The sequence below is a fragment of the Vipera berus genome, assembly GCF_964194415.1.
Source record: "Vipera berus genome assembly, chromosome: 16".
Classification (NCBI taxonomy): domain Eukaryota; kingdom Metazoa; phylum Chordata; class Lepidosauria; order Squamata; family Viperidae; genus Vipera; species Vipera berus.
Genome location: NC_138219.1, coordinates 4,225,791 through 4,243,121, shown reverse-complemented (window position 1 = coordinate 4,243,121; position 17,331 = coordinate 4,225,791). Strand labels below are relative to the sequence as shown.

General features: G+C 50.6%; 1 protein-coding gene across 2 annotated transcripts in view; it reads left to right on the top strand.

Moving 5' to 3' along the window:
- Positions 1-8,359: 8,359 nt before the first annotated feature.
- The window catches only part of NRXN2 (neurexin 2), a gene marked incomplete at its 5' end in the record, with an annotated part of 185,616 nt that continues 176,644 nt past the window's right edge, over positions 8,360-17,331 (top strand). For both annotated transcript variants that reach the window (XM_081340212.1, XM_081340211.1), the window contains 4 exons: positions 8,360-8,461; positions 12,209-12,647; positions 14,159-14,542; positions 15,527-15,730. In XM_081340212.1, the coding sequence (XP_081196338.1) occupies positions 8,360-8,461; positions 12,209-12,647; positions 14,159-14,542; positions 15,527-15,730 (1,129 nt within the window). The remainder of the gene's footprint in view (positions 8,462-12,208; positions 12,648-14,158; positions 14,543-15,526; positions 15,731-17,331) is intronic.

The following is a 17,331-nucleotide window of genomic DNA, read 5'->3' as shown; positions in this document are numbered from 1 at the left end:
GGAAAACGGGTGGAAACTTAACCAAAGGTGGCATTTCTACTGTACACTTTTCCCAAAAGGACTTTTCCACAGTTTTGGCCACTACTGTACAAACCAAGACGTCCAGTTAAAACCTTACAGCTCTTTCGACAAAAATCAGTCAGAAATTTACAAGGATGAAGGCGAATCTGTGCGTCCCAGGATCCAATCTGGGTCGGTCTCCAGCACCAGAGGCTTAAGCTTCGTATCCTTTGCTGGAAAGTTTAAACGGAGACTGGGTGGCCATCTGCTGGGAGTGTTGTGGTGTCAAGATTCCTGAGTCTGGCTAGGGGTTGGACTAGATGGTCTCAAAGGTGCCTTCCGGCCCTGACACGTTCTCTTGATCAACGCAGGAAGAGCTGGAAATGCAGCGAAGTCAGCGTTTCTCAACTCTGGGAACTTTTTAAGATGGGTGGGCTTCAACTCCCAGAATGTGCTAGCTGAGGGGATTCTGGGACTTGAAGTCCATCCACCCTTAAACCTATCGAAGTTGAGAGACGCCGACTTAGTGTGTAGATTTGTGTTTTCTGCTGTTTTCTCTCAGCCGTTCCCCATCTGGCTAAGACACACTTCTTCTGTTCTCTGTGCGTAACCTGAAATATGGGATAATTAAGAGTTGGTGGGGTGGGGGGTGGGGGCAGCATTCTGTTTTGCGGAGGGATTCCCGAACGCCATGTGCTGCTGTTTCTGATAGGTCCTGATATATATGGATTTAGGAGGAAAGAACACTTCCACATTTGTCCCAGGTTAGTCAGTCCTGGCTGCTTTTCCCAAGATACTTAAAACTCTGGTGACAGAATTGACCCATTTTTTATTTATTTATTTATTTTAATTCCATTTATATCCCGCCCTTCTCCGAAGACTCAGGGCGGCTTACAAGCTTAGCAGTAGCCTTCATTCTATGTCTATGCCTGCTTATTAGGGCTTTCACACACACACCCCAAGCGGCATTATTACAAAGTCAGCTTAATTGCCCCCAACAATCTGGGTCCTCATTTTACCTACCTGGGAAGGATGGAAGGCTGAGTCAACCTTGAGCCTGGTGGGACTCGAACCTGCACTAATGGCAGGCAGCTGGTGTTACTTAAGGAGGCATTAGCCCACTGCTCCACCAAGGCTCTTTTTAAATTTTTTTTGAATTTTCTGGGTTGGTATCTCTTAACAGGTTTGCAAGACCTGCTATGCCACAAAAATATCCCTCTCGGAGTTCTAAAATTCGAAAGGACTCTTTCGAGGTCCTCTATTCCACCTTCTGCTCAGTGTAGTAATCCAAATTAAAACATCCCAGATGGTTAGTTTGCTTGAAGACATCTTAGGAAGGGGATCCCCTCCGCCTTCCTAACATTGGTCGTTCTAACGTTTACTCAAACCGCTCTGCTTTTCTGCTTTGGGCCAGCGCAGCCTTTTTCTGTGCAATGTCCTGTAGGAATTAACAGAGTTGGAAGGGACCTTTGAGGTCTTCTAGTCCAACCCCCTACTCAAGCAGGAGACCCTATCCCATTTCAGACAAATGGATGTCCAGTCTCTTCTTCAAAGCCTCCAGTGGTGGAGCACCCACAGCTTCTGGTGGCAAGCTGTTCCACTGGTTTATCGCTCTGACTGTGTTTGGAAGTTTCTCCCTAGTTCTAAGTTGCTTCTCTCCTCGATTTGTTCCCGTGGTCCTGGAAGTGCTCCACGTGGCCAACTCCTCCAGTTTCTTCTCACAGGGTGTCTGGCCATCTGCTTGGCCTTGTGACCTAACTCTAAACCTCTTTCCAGTTTTTCTCCGAATCCTTCCTAAAGTTTAACGCTTGGATCACGACGCAAAATTCAAGCTGGGCTTCGACCGGTGCAAAATCAAGCAGAAAAAAACTCTTTCTCCTTTTCATGGAAACACAAGTGCATCTGCTGGCGCTTTCAATTATCTTCATCTTCTTGCCAGCCCATCAACTCAAGTTGTAGGCAACTAACATTCCAAAATCATTTTTATAAGTACAATTCTCAAGCTGGCTCTTTCCTCGGCTTAAACCTCTCCCTTAAGAGTCCTTGTTTCCTAAGTGAAGCCAGTTAGATGCACAGGGTTGCATTTGTCTCTGTTAAATATTATTTTTTGAACGCTGTTTCCATCTTCAGGCATATTAGCATTCCCTTCCGCTGTCTGCAGCAAGAAACCTACAAATTAACTTCCTCTTTGCAAGCCAATTTGACCCAGCTGCTTCCAGGCATGATCCAGGCCCAGCACCCAAATGGAATAGCAATAGCAACAGCATGTATATACCTCTGCACAATGCTTTACAGCCCTCTCTAAGCGGTTTAACAGAGTCAGCCTCTTGCCCCCCTCAACAATCTGGGTCTTCATTTTACCGACCTCGGAAGGCGGAGCCAACTTTGAGCCAGTCAGGATCGAACTCTTGGCAGTGGGCAGAGTGTGCCTGCAATTCTGGATTCTAACCACAAGGAAGGAAGGAAGGGCAATAGCACTTAGACTTATATACCGCTTTACAGTGGTTTACAGCCCTCTCTAAGCGGTTTACAGAGTCAGCCTCTTGCCCACCTCAACAATCTGGGTCCTCATTTTACCGACCACGGAAGGCGGAGCCAACTTTGAGCTGGTCAGGTAGATGACTGATGGGGGTAGTTCTCAACTTACCACCATTCATTTAGCGATCTTTTGAAGTTAGAACGGCATTTGAAAAGGGACAACCGGTCCTCACAACCATTGCAGCACCCCCGTTGTTTGGTGATCAGAATTTGAACACTTGACAACCTGCATGTATTTATGATGGCTGCATTGTCTCAGGGTCATGTAACCATCATTTAGCAATAGCGCTTGGACTTATATACCGCTCCACGGGGCTTTGCAGCCCTCTCTAAGCGGTCTACAGAGTCAGCCTATTGCCCCCAACCATCTGGATCCTCATTTTATTGACCTCGGAAGGATGGAAAGCTGAGTCAACCTTGAGCCGGTCAGGATCGAACTGCTGGCAGTGGGCAGAATTTAGCCTGCAATGCTGCATTCTGACCACTGTGCCACCATGGCAAAGGTATGGGAAAAGGAATAGAATAGCAATAGCCCTTAGACTTATATACCACTTCACAGGGCTTTGCCGCCCTCTCTAAGCGGTCTACAGAGTCAGCCTCTTGCCCACAACCATCTGGATCCTCATTGTACCGACCTCGGAAGGACGGAAGGCTGAGTCGACCTTGAGCCGGTCAGGATCGAACTTCCTGGCAGTGAGCAGAGTGTGCCTGCCACGTTGGACTTGAACCCCTGCACCGCACCACCCCAGCTCCCTTTCTGACCTTTCCCGACCTTCTGACCAAAAAAAAAAGTCAACTGGAAACCAGCTTCAAACACACGATTACGTAACAAACAGCAGCGATTGACTTAACCGGGCAAAGAATTTAAAAAAAAAAAAAGATGATAAAATAGAGTGCGACTCTATTTTATTTTATGTTTATTTTATTTTATGTTTATTTTATGTTTTATTTTATTTTATGTTTAGCGACAGAAATTCCGGTCTCAACTTGAGGACTGCCTGTATCCAAATCCTCTGGGATTCAAGCCCACCCCATCCACCCCCTCCCCCCCTTGGAGCTTTCAGCCTTTCCTGGGCATTTTTTTTTAAAATGAAGATAGCTCTGTGAGCAAATGCATTTTGGGAAAGAGCCAGGAAGCCCTTGAGACATCCTCCCTAAATAAAAATAAAATAAAAAGAACAACCGCAAAAAACAAACCCGGAAGTGGACAGAGGTAGAAGCCCCACCGGGCCGTCCAGCCGGAACCCACGGCCCATCAAGCCTGCCTGCGTTTCTGTGGGCTCCAGCAAAGCTCCACCAGCCCAACGGATGGCGGCTGGCAGCCAACACAACTCCCAGCCAATCCCTTTGCCATAAAGAAAAGCTTAAAAGCCCACAACTTGCAGCGGGGTGAACAAACCAGGCCAGCAGAATCTTTGGCTTTTTCCAGGATAATTCTAGCTTTCTCAAAAAAAAGAAAAAAAAAGAAAGAAAGAGCAGGGTCTCTTTGTTCGTGTGTGTCCCTCTTCCTGAGAGAAGGCAGTCCTCGACTTAGGACGGTTCGTTTAGCGGCCGTTCGAAGTTACACGGGCACTGGAAAAAGGGACTTGGGACCGTTTTTCACACCTGGGACCGTGGCGGCATCCCCCAGGGTCACAGGATTGACCTTGAGATGCTGAACAACTGACGGGTCGGAGGGTCCCGGGGTCAGGTGAGATAATATCCCCTTTTGCGACCTTCTGGTGAGCAAAGTCAGTGCCTTGGTGGAGCAGTGGGCTAAAGCCTCCTTAAGTAACACCAGCTGCCTGCAATTAGTGCAGGTTCGAGTCCCACCAGGCTCAAGGTTGACTCAGCCTTCCATCCTTCCCAGGTAGGTCAAATGAGGACCCAGATTGTTGGGGGCAATTAAGCTGACTTTGTAATAATGCCGCTTGGGGGGGGTGTGAAAGCCCTAATAAGCAGGCATATACATAGAATGAAGGCTACTGCTAAGCTTGTAAGCCGCCCTGAGTCTTCGGAGAAGGGCGGGATATAAATTAAAAAGATCCGCTTAAGGACCGCGTTACTAGCTCGACAACTTGAAGCGACTCACTTCATTTGTGGAAAGAAAGGTCGTAAAACTCACTTAACCACCGTCTCACTTAGCAACAGAAAGTTTGGGCTCAATTTGGAGGTAAGTCATGGACTCCCTGTACCATCACAGGATTCCTGGACAGTTTTCTTGTTTTTCTGCTAGATTTCAAACTGCGGGGGGTTTTGTGTGTTTTTTGGGTGTTTTATTTATTTATTTTTTTACTTTATTGCTGGAAGCCTGCAGTAAAGGAGGCGAAACATTTTTTTAAGAGCAAACAGCAGCGCCGGGAAGACAGATTTTGTATCCGGACACCGAATAGGTTGCCATTCTTACACGGCTCCTCCCTGGATAGAAAATTCCATTTCTTCTCAGCTCCGAAGAAGCTTCTTGGCATGAGAAGCGAAAGGTCTTCAAAGGAAAACAAGGAAGTCTGGTTGCCTCCTGAAAAAGCATCTTTGAGATACAGAGATACAGAGATATTCTCCCAGGATGCTCTTATCACACTCTTATGGGTCCATCCCTCTGGCTGCTGGTGGCCCCATCCTCTCCTCTCTCCTTCCTCCTTTCCCAGCATCGCAGCCGCCTCCAAAGATCCCGGTCTTTGCCTAACAAGTCCGAGATTGGATCAACTCAGCCCGGTTCTTGTGCCCCGAGGGAGATTTGCTCGGCAATCTATTTCTTCGTTTCCTTGACTGTCCGTGACCTTTTCGAGAATCTTCTCCAATGCCGGCCCTTCCGAAGCATCCATGCTCTCTTTCTGTCTTGTCCCTACAAGTCCAAAAAGCAGATCAGTGGGATCCACTGAATGAACCTGGAGTGGCTCAGCTAGCCAGAATAGAAGATCCTCCCGGCAGAACCGTCGGTTCTGCTGGTGTACTCGGAACCGTGTATCCTGACTCAAGATGTCAAGTTTGCAGATGGGCCTTGCAGAACGTCCTGGAATTGCAGCTGGTCCAAAATGTGGTGACGTGCACAGTTCATGGCTCTCCGTGTGTATTTCTAAGTGCCATACAAGGTGCTGGCTATCACCATCCAAAGCCCTACGTGGCATGGGACCAGGCTATTTTGCAGGAACCCCTCGCCTGGAGGGTATCGCCCTGTTCCATTAGGCCAGAAAGGGGTGTGTGTTCAAAATCCCCTCGCTCAGGTGTTATCATCTATTCCAGCGGGACCTAGGAAGCGGTCCTTCTCTATGGCAACCCCTGCCTTGGGAAACGTCCTCCCTGGCCCCCAGCCAGGAACCCCACCAGGCTGAATATTTGATGTGCAAAGGAGCATTTCCCTTTTGGATGCTGGGAGTTGCTATGCTTTTTTGAAGTTTTTGCTCTTCCTTTGTGATCCGCGCAGGGTTATGGCACAAAAGATGGGTGGCCATGTAAGTCAGATAGATAGATAGATAGATGATAGATAGATAGATGATAGATAGATAGATAGATAGATAGATAGATAGATAGATAGATAGATAGATAGATAGACAGACAGACAGACAGACAGACAGATAGATAGAAAAATAGGTGATGATAGAAAAATAGGTGATGATAGAAAAATAGATGATAGAAAAATAGTTGATAGATAGATAGAAAAATAGGTGATAGATAGATGGATAGATATAGATAGATAGAAAAATAGGTGACAGATGATAGAAGATAGAAAAATAGTTGATAGATAGATAGAAAGAAAGAAAGAAAAATAGTTGATAGATAGATAGAAAAATAGGTGATAGATGATAGAAAAATAGTTGATAGATAGAAAGAAAGAAAGAAAGAAAGAAAGAAAGAAAGAAAGAAAGAAAGAAAAAGAAAAAGAAAAATAGGTGATAGATAGAAAGAAAGAAAAATAGGTGATAGATAGATAATAGAAAAATAGATGATAGAAAAATAGTTGATAGATGGATAGATAGATAGATGATAGAAAACAGATGATAGATGATAGATGATAGAAAAATAGGTGATAGATGATAGACAGACAGACAGATATAGATAGATAGTGACAGATAGACAGAAAGAGACAGAGATACACACACACAGAGATGATATACATAATAGAAACAGATATAGAGATCGAGATAGATAAACAGCATATAGAAGATAGAGGATAGATGGACAAGATGGATAGGCAAATAATTTGGTTGGATGGATGTATAATGTTAGAGTACCTGAAGACAAGGTACTTGACCAATTCCCTTGGCTCCAACCTGTGTATTTCTATTTCTATTTATTCAACTTGGGCACCACCCAAGTCCAAACCGACTCTGGACAGCATCCTGTAAAACAAAACCGAATAAAAATTCAGAACAGTACCGATAAAGGAATACAGACGTGGGGATTGCCAGTGCTGAGAATCTTCCCAAGCCACCAAGGACATCTGAAACCATCTCTAGGAAGCGGCCTTTAAACGGCTGGCTAATCTTGGATTTTTTTAAAGGCCGCTGTGAGGGCCTTCACAAAATGGCCGCCAGGGCAGAGGAGGCCCGGCATTTGATCCTCCCTTTTGCGAAAGTGAATTCCCCTGGCCGTTCTCCGGCATTTCTTCTCAGCTTCTCAACAATGCTCTCTGCAGTCCAGCTAACTGTTTCTTCTCCTGGGTAGTCGGGCACGTTGCCCACCCATCATTTTTATTTTCTAAAATGGCTTCTAGGCCCCATCTCTGAAAGAAACCACGATGCCGAAGGCTGGCACTTGGCCTGTTTGCAAAGTTATGTTTAAAAATAATAATAATAAAAAAAATGGTAGGTTCAGAGGTTAGCAGCTTCCCACAAGCATCACGATCACTACGTTCTTGGCTCCGCAGTTATGGCTGACATCCATCCTCTCTTGGAAAAGGACAAAATGACAAAGAAAACACAGACCAGGGGGTGGGCAGACGCCGGACCCCCTGGGGCCTGGGATTTCCACCCCTTCCGTCCTAAACCCGGCTTGACAAATCGCAGCTCCCGTCTTTGCGAGACATCTGATGCCAAAAAAGCGAGCGATGGGGCTGCTCTGGTTTCCACGACAGATTTGAAGGGAGGCTTGGGCTCCTGCAAGATGCTGAGGTTCAGACGAGCCAAGCGTTCATCCGAGCCTCGCGTGTTGTCTGAACTCAGGCGCCAAAAGAGTCCCGAAGGGTGCCAACGGCCGAGAAACCAGGAGCTTTGAGTAAAGCAACTCTTCTTCTGCTAGGGCAGGTCTAAGCGGCCTTTTCCTGCCTCGTCTGCGTTTCACCTGCTCCCCAAATTCGGATTTCTTTCCCCCCCCCAGCTGTGCACACTCCTCCCCAAACAGCCACAGGAAAGAGCACCCCTCGGTTGGCAGAGCCAGCCTGGAGCTGGCCGGAGCATCGGGCAGGGGGCGCGCTGAGAGTGGAGCATGGGGTGGGTGGGTTGCCTAGTATAGTCACCATCCTGAGTCCCCTTTCTGGACCACCAAGCCTTGTGCAGATGTTCTCTCCTCCATAGCTGCTCTCTCTGTCCCTCTTCTTCCCCCTCCCCGTCCCCAAAAGACCCTTCCCGAAAGGGGGGGAAGGGGAGAAAAATAAATACTGTGGCATTTCTCCGAAGAGACAACCAGACCGGAAAATTAAGTTGGCAGTCCCATTTCCCAAGCCTCCTTCCCACCCCCCTCCCCGTCTCCCATCAGTCCTGTGGTTGGTTAACACTCTGTTGTCTCCTTGTCTCCCCCCCCCCTACACACACCCCTTCCCCGCAACCTCTGCGCTCACGACGGACAGGTGACTATCTCCGTGGACGGGATCCTGACCACCACCGGATACACCCAAGAGGACTACACCATGCTGGGCTCGGACGACTTCTTCTATATCGGAGGGAGTCCCAACACGGCGGACCTCCCGGGGTCCCCCGTCAGCAACAATTTTATGGGATGCCTCAAGGATGTGAGTTGCCAGGGGGCGGGGGGGGAGAAGGTTGGGATCAGATGGGGGGGCAGCGGCGGGCGGGACTGAACTTAGGGCTAGGCCGCAGGGCTAGGCAACCTTGGCTCTTTTATGACTGGTGGACTTCAACTCCCAGAATTCCTGAGCCGGCATGGCTCAGCTTGGAAACCTCTCCCTTTCCCCTCAGCATGGCTGGCTCAGGAATTCTGGGAGTTGAAGTCCACCAGTCATAAAGCGGCCTAGGCCTAGGCCAGGGGTAGGCAACCTTGGCCCCTTCATGACTCGTGGACTTCAACTCCCAGAATTCCTCAGACAGCATGGGGGAACTATGGCCCCCTCATGACTCGTGGACTTCAACTCCCAGAATTCCTCAGACAGCATGGCTCAGCTTGGAAACCTCTCCATTTCTCCTCAGCATGGCTGGCTGAGGAATTCTGGGAGTTGAAGTCCACAAGTCACAAAAAAGCCAAGGTTGCCCACCCCTGCCCTAATGGATCTTTTGGATCAAAAATTAACATAAGACCCGGTCTTATTTTGTGGGAAATATGGGCGGCTCGGCCAGGATGGCTGGGTTTCCCATCACTTTGCCTCCTCTGCTTGCCACAGACGATGCTGAACTTTGATTCTGAACCTTAATCCATTTTCTGCACTCAAGGCATCGTAGACTGATCAAACGGATCCCGGATCCAATATGACCCATGCGCACAGCTGCATATAGGTTTAGGGCAAGGGTAGGCAACCTTGGCTCTTTTATGACTCGTGGACTTCAACTCCCAGAATTCCTCAGACAGCATGGGGGAACTAGGCCCACTCATGACTCGTGGACTTCAACTCCCAGAATTCCTGAACCAGCGTGGCTCAGCTTGGAAACCTCTCCCTTTCCCCTCAGCGTGGCTAGCTCAGGAATTCTGGGAGTTGAAGTCCACCAGTCATAAAAGAGCCAAGGTAGCCTACCCTTGTGGGATCAGCTACTCTGCTTGATCCTTCTGCTCCCCAGATTCCGAGCACAGTTGAGGGTTTTTTATCTCACTTGTACTATTCACATTGTTTTAATGTGTTTGCCTTTGCGAGACGGGTAGCATGTACAAATCAATTTAATATGCAAAGTCTCTGGTCCTCATGGTCTCGGGAGCTAGGAATCCTGGGAGCAGCCACCTCCCGACCTTCAGAGGACACTGGACGGGCTGGTTTTCAGGCGACCACCCGTCTCTCTGTGCATGCTTATGGCTGCCCGGGCTAAGGACTCACCTGGGACAGGATGATGGTTCATTTGGTAATGGAGCCGTTCAGGTAAGAGGTTCAGCTGTCAGGCCAACCTTGAGGAATAGGAGGAAGAACCACAACCAAGATAACGGTCAGATAAAAGGGACCCGAGTCTGGCCCAGAACTGTACAGGTAGTCCTTGAATTACAACCATCCATTGAGCAACCATTTGAAATTACAGCGGCACTGAACAAGCGACTGGTCCTCACACTTACGACCGTGGCAGCATTGCCACAGTCGTGGGATCCAAATTTGGGCGCTTGGTAACTGGCATGCATTTGTGGTAGTTGCAGCATCCCGGGGTCACACGATCACCTTTTGCGACTTTCCCAGACAGCTTCCAACAAGCAAAGTCGCAACTGCAATGATTCATTTAACGGCCCTGGCAAAAAAAGTCCAGCATGAGCCACATACAACAGAAATTCTGGCCTCCGTTGCGGTTGTAAGTCAAGGACTACCCTGAGAAAGCAACTCAAGACAGGACTTTCCTTTTTGGATATGTAAATAAAGGCCGGGAGTGGGGAGGCCCATTCAAGCTTGTATCCCTTTCTATAACCTTCTAATAAAAATAGCATTAGAGTTTATAACTGGGGTTTCCAAGCCTGGTCTACCCCGAAGGGCTTACAGCAGCCCATTTGTTACAAGATCCAGTCTGGGTCGGTCACCGGGACCAGAGATCCTGTCTTCCCAGCTTCCAATGTGAGACTACCAATGAGTTTGCAAGTCTCTCTCGCCTCCAAGCGATCTTTACAGCGTGTAATTTGTCCTCCTGTGGTAGCCTTTGGGCAGCGTACAATGCCTACTTCCAATGTAATGTACCGGATCCCCTGCATGGATTGCCTCTGTGACTATGTAGGACAAACGGGGAGGAAGCTAACCACCAGGTTGCAAGAACAGAAGCGAGCAGTCAGAGAAGGTGACCCAAGCTTATTGGTAGCCTCACATTGCAACGAACAAAGACATACATTCAATTTTGCAGCTACTAAGATTGTTGGCCGAGCAGGGACAAAAACAGCCAGGGAAGTGATTGAAGCCTGGGAAAACGGGCTCTCTGGTCAGCCAACAGGTATGCTGATTTACCCCCCCCAGCTTATCAAGGACTTAGGAGGGGAGGGCTTGGAAGCACAAAGAAACAACAGCCAACAACTTAATAGCCAGCCATCAACTCCCCAATCTACATCTAAAAAGCTACACACAACAGGCACCATACAAATACCGCACCCAGAACAGCATAAAGCACACAGAGAAGTTCCCTGAGGTCCAGCACGAGTCCAAAAGCTCGGAAAGCTAAAACTTCTGGTCCCGGTGAGTGACCCAGTTTGGATCCTGCAATATTATCCCGGGGGACACCTATATTCGCCTTCATTGGTGAGCCCATTTATCATTGAACAGGCAGAGTCCACATTGATCAGAAGTGGATCAGTCCCACCTCTGACAGAACAATCACTGCTGCTTTGTCTCGGGGGGGGGGGGGAGAGAAGCCCCGCCCCTTCTGATTTTGCAAGGGAGGGGCTCTTGCTCCGCCACTCACAATGAGCTTTTCCCACACAGGCGGGGGGGGCAGCCATTTGGAACCATGCAAGGACCTCACGGGTGCCCTCACAAAATGGTCACCCTGCCGTGGGGCCTGACTGCACATTTTCTATTTCTCTGAAGGCAAATTTTCCCAGCCTTCTGTCTCTTCAGCTTTTCTGCTTTTCTTTTTTTTCCCTTTCTTTTTCCGGAGGAGGTAAGTACTTTTCTGGAGGGGCCCCTAGATACGACCGTTTGCTACTAGTCGCCTGTGGCCAGGTGATTGCAATGGACACAATTTTCATCATTGAACTTATTTATTTGTAAGATTTAGGAGCCGTCCATCTTGCCATGTGGGTGGGATATTTTTTGCCGCGAAATGGGTGGCAAACCCCCTCCCGCCCCCCCCCCACTGTGAGTAATGAGTTCACTTAAGGACTGTGACGCTTACTTCGCAATCCTCGCATTTGCTTTGTGACCGCCACATTTGCTCAACAACTGCCACAACAACAACATCGACCTTCTTAACAATTGGCCTGACTTACATACATAATTCTGGACTCATAAATCCTTAATTTTGCCTTAATTTTGCACGGCTGTTTCGATTTGGCAGTATGATCATAAACCTCCTCTGTTTTTTGAACCAGATCGGATGCCTCTGATTTGGAGACAATACTGCAGTGCCAACTATCCCCTCCCTCCTGTGTGCTTTGTTCAGGCAAGGCCTCCCTCCAGCTGGCTGAAACAGCCACCAAGGTGATGCCAAACTGGGGGACCCTTCAGTCTGTTGGCATTCAGACCTGCAATACGGACCTTGCTCTGAGCCGAATTCCAATCAACCCAGCGCAATGGACCGGTTGATCTCCTCTGGTCGGGCAGTTCGGATTGGATGGAACTGACAATGGCACTCGAAGGAGTAGGGCTACTGCCGATGTCTGGCTGACGCCGCTTGCTCTTCTCCTTTCTTTGCAGGTGGTCTACAAGAATAATGACTTCAAACTGGAGTTGTCCCGCTTGGCCAAGGAGGGAGATCCTAAGATGAAGATCAACGGTGACCTGGTCTTCCGTTGCGAGAATGTCGCCGCCCTTGATCCGGTCACCTTTGAGTCGCCCGAGGCCTACATTTCCCTGCCCAAGTGGAACACCAAGAAGACCGGCTCCATCTCCTTTGATTTCCGAACCACCGAGGCCAACGGGCTTCTCCTCTTCAGCCACGGCCGGCTACAGCCGCCGAAGGAGAGCCGATCGGAGCGCATGCACAAGGCAGATTATTTTGCCATGGAGCTTCTGGACGGCTATCTTTACCTGCTGCTGGACATGGGCTCAGGGGGCATCAAAATGCGGGCCAGCACCAAGAAAGTGAACGACGGGGAGTGGTGCCACGTGGACTTCCAGCGCGACGGGCGCAAGGGTGGGTGTGCATCCTCAGCGGCCATGCCTTGTCTTTTCATTCAGCAAAGATGGGCAAGGAAGGAGAAGTTGCCGGGCAGGGCGATGCTTCAGCAGTGGGACGGAGACAAGTGAAGGAAACTCGTTGCGGTTTCATCTTCCAGATCAATTTCTTTCTTTCTTTTTCCTTTTTTTTCCCTTCTTCTTCACTAGACGACCTATTTATAACCTGTTGGGTTTTCCACCGTCAATATTTGCTTACCCGGAAACATTAGCAAAGTGACCACAGGCGGGCAAAAAGACAGTGGAAGCAGGCGAGACTTCCCAACTTTTGACTTCCTGCCAGCTTCCCCATTGTCTTTATGGGAAGCTGGCAGGGAGCGTCGGAAAGCTACGATCCCCCGACAGCGGTAGTACTGCAGCTACGGGTTCGCCAGTATATTTGATATGGAGATCCTTGAAATTTCTATTGTAGGGGAGAGGTGGGTCTAGTCCCGTGGTGGCGAACCTATGGCACGGGTGCCACAGGTGGCACGCAGAGCCATCTCTGTGGGCACGCGCGCCGTCACCCCAGTCCTAGGCCTTCAGCTGGGTTTTATAAAACCTTTTCGCTTTAGGTCTCCGCCGCCGTGTGCAAGAAAAACAAAGGTTCACTCAATCAATCAATTTCAACTTCTCGCGGGAAAAAAAAAGATCTCGCAAAGTTGGAATTGATCGATTGAACTTTTTAGTCCCATCCAGTGGGCCACACCCACCCAGCCCCCGACAATACATAAGGAAGCCATAAATGGGTTTTAGGTTGCAGTTTGGGCACTCGGTCTCTAAAAGGTTCGCATCACTGGTCTAGTCAGAAGTGAGCTGGCACTGTCGCCCTGCGATGCGTCACTTTGGCTAAATGAAGGCGACAGAGAGACAGGAAAGCCCTAGTAACACGGAGATTCCATTTTCTAGCCTTAACGCTGGCAGCCGAGCACGGGGAATTTTGGAAGAGACCCTTCTGCCCTTTTCTTTCCATTTTTCTCTCCGTGTCGTTATCGGAGAACCGGAAGGGCTGTGGGCAGTCCCCGAATCTCCTTTTTTTTCTGCAACATGGGGAGGTTGCCTCCCTCCCTGTCCCCCCATTTCACTCGGGATCTGCAGGAATCCCTCGGCTGAAAGCCTGCTCGCCAGGGAGGTCCTGTGATTTCAACGGGATCCCTGACCGTTCCGTTACCGGCCTGGTGACTGGCAATTGCAGAAAACAGGTGAATTTCAATACGGGGGGGGGGGGGGTTTCTCGACTGAAGGACCACACTTCAGGAGCCCAGAATTTGATGTTGCTAAAGTGAGAAATTTGCTAAGTGAGCTCTGCCCCCCCTTTGATGGCTTTCCTGGCCCTGTTTGTCCAGGGAATCGCCGCAGGGGTCGAATTAGTCAGTCAGTCTGGCTTCCCCTTTGACTCGGCAAAGGAGGTCACCAAAAGGGGGCCCCCACGATTCCGGGACGCCGCAAGGGCCGTACGCATGACCCCCGTTCTCTCTCCTTCTCTGCCAGGCTCCATCTCGGTCAACAGCCGCAGCACCCCCTTCCTGGCCAGCGGGGACAGCGAGATTTTGGACCTGGACAGCGAGATGTACCTGGGGGGTCTCCCCGAGAACCGCCTGGACCTCATCCTGCCGCCGGAGGTCTGGACGGCCTTCCTGAACTACGGCTACGTGGGCTGCGTGCGGGACCTCTTCATCGACGGCAAGAGCCGGGACGTGCGGCGCTTGGCCGAGGTGCAGAGCGTCTCCGGGGTCTCCAGCTTCTGTTCCCGGGAGACCCTCAAGCAGTGCGGCAGCTCCCCCTGCCACAACGGGGGCCTGTGCCGGGAGGGCTGGAACCGCTTCATCTGCGACTGCCTGGGCACCGGCTACCTGGGCCGGCTGTGCGAGAGAGGTGAGGAGGCGGGAGGGAGGCCACCCCTTCCAGGCTGGGTTCACACAAGCTCGGGAACTAGGCTTGGTTGCAATCTGGTGGTTGCAGTCACAGGGCAATGATCAGGTTTGGTGGTTGGCTTCCACCGAATCAAGGGCTCCTTCCTATCTCTTCTCTCCTCCTTCCCTCCCTTCTTTCTCTCCCTCCCTCCCTCTCCCTCCCTCCCTCTCCTTCCTTCCTTCCTTCCTTCCCTTCTTTCTCTCCCTCCCTCCCTCTCTCCCTCCCTCCCTCCCTCTCCTTCCTTCTTTCCCTTCCTTCCTTCCTTCCTTCCTTCCTTCTTTCCTTCCTTCTTTCCCTCCCTTCTTTCTTTCTCTCCCTTCCTTCCTCCCTTCCTTCCTTCTTTCCCTCCCTTCCTTCCTCCCTCCCTCCCTCCCTCCCTCCCTTTCCTTCCTTCCTTCCCTCCCTCCCTCCCTCCCTTTCCTTCCTTCCTTCCTTTCTTCCTTCTTTCTCTCTGTCCCTCCCTCCCTCCCTTCCTTTTTTCCTCCCTTCTTTCCCTCCCTCCCTCCCTCTCCTACCTTCTTCCCTCCCTCCCTTCCTTCTTTCCCTCCTTCCTTCCTTCCTTCCTTCCTTCTTTCTCTCTCTCCCTCCCTCCCTCCCTTCCCTCCTTTTTTCCTTCCTTTCTTTCTTCCTTCCTTCCTTCCTTCCTTCCTTCCGGCAGAAAATGGGATAATTTAATAGCCAAGCTGGCATGTTTTGCAAACCTAGCCACTGTGGGGCTTGGGATAAAGTAATCCCACTTTCCCCTCTGCCCCTGACAGGTAGAGAGGCAGATATCCACCCCACGTGTTTTGATTTACCCAACTGGTTGTGGGGCTGGGGGGGGGAGTTCTGGGCGTTGGAAGTTGACACCCCTGAAAGATGCTGAGATTTCAGGCCAAGCCTCCGGCTCTTCCGATTCCGACCTGCCTTGCTTTTCTTCCCTAACCCCAACCAACCCCTGGACAGAGGCCACAGTGCTCAGCTACGACGGGAGCATGTACATGAAGATCATGCTGCCGACAGTCATGCACACCGAGGCCGAAGACGTGTCCCTCCGGTTCATGTCGCAGCGAGCCTACGGCTTCATGATGGCCACCACTTCCAAGGAGTCGGCCGACACCCTCCGGCTGGAGTTGGACGGGGGGCAGATGAAGCTCACGGTCAACCTAGGTAAACCTGCTGGCCCTGGTCCTGCCAGAGACTGGTCCGATCCGCAGCCTTCCCTTCTCTCTGTCCGGGGAGCCACACGCTGGGGAAGCCACACGGTGGGTGGGAGGGAGTTGAACCTCACGCTGGTCACCAGCGCTTTAATCCCGGCAGAGGAATCTTCAGGGGGAAAAAACGTGCTTTTCGCAGTTGCAAAATCCCATCTCTTTAGGTGCAGGAGCCTAATGCAGAAATATGACACGCCTGGCTATATCCGTTTTGGAAGGCCTGGCGTCCCCTGCAAACGCCCCGTCCCCGAGGGGAATACTCATGAGTAAAGGACCCCCCTTTGTAAGAAGGAAGGAGTTGTTGTTAGCTGCGAAGTCGTGTCCGACCCATCGCAACCCCATAGACGACGTTCCTCCAGGCCTTCCTGTCCTCTCCCATCTTCTGGAGTCCATTTAGGCTCACACCTTCTGCTTCAGTGACTCCATCCAGCCACCTCCTTCTCTGTCGTCCCCTTCTTCTATTGCCCTCAACCTTTCCCAGCATGAGGCTCTTCTCCAGTGAGTCCTTCCTTCTCATTAGGTGGCCAAAGTATTGGAGTTTTAGCTTCAGGATCTGGCCTTCTAAAGAGCAGGCAGGGTTGATCTCCTCTAGGACTGACCGGTTTGATCGCCTTGCAGTCCGAGGGACTCGCAGGAGTCTTCTCCAGCACCGTAGTTCAAAGGCCTCAATTCTTTGGCGCTCAGCCTTTCTTATGGTCCAACTTTCACAGCCCTACATTGCAACTGGGAAGACCATAGCCTTGACTATATGCACTTTTGTTGACAGGGTGATGTCTCTGCTTTTTAGTCTGCTGTCTAGATTTGCCATGGCTTTCTTCCCCAGGAGCAAGCATCTTTTAATTTCTTGGCTGCACTCCCCGTCTGCGGTGATCTTTACTCATGAGTAATCCCACGGAGAGGGTTTGCCTGGCCCACCGTGAGTGGCAATCGCGGGAAGCCAATAACACCCAGCCAGAAATAAGGGGGTTAAGAACCAGCAGCCGAGTGACCAATGTTGGCCTCCTCTGGTCTCTTTCTCTGGCCTGTTGTGAGCCTGGGTGGATTTGGATTCCTCATATGTAACACATACACCCCCCCCCACACACCCAAATCCACTCAGATTTCTCTGCAGGTGGGATGGGATGAAGGAGCGCATGGTGGGAGGAAGCCTTGGGAGCAGGTTGGCCTACCAGTAAACCCCCCCTCCCCGAGGGTCAAACCTGGGTGCAGAGTTTGAGCCTGTTTCTTGGCCGTGGGGGGGGGGCGTCCTTCCCTCCCTGCCTCTGCTAGCCAGAGAAGGGCAGGTGGTCTCCTCTTTCCGCCCCCTCTCCTGACCATCAGACCACCGTGGTCGTCGTGGCCGGGCAGAGAGAGAGTGGGGGGGCTGACTCTGCTTCCTGTATCCCCCCTGTCCCCTCTTGTTCTGGGTTTTGACCCTTCATCGGTGCATAAACAGCCAGCCCAGAGCAAGCAGCCACAGTGACCAAAACTCGGTCTCTCTCCCACCGCACCCCCACCCGCAACCTTCCCGCTTCCCAGGATTCCTCTCTTCCCTCCCACCCCCCAACCCGGGAACGT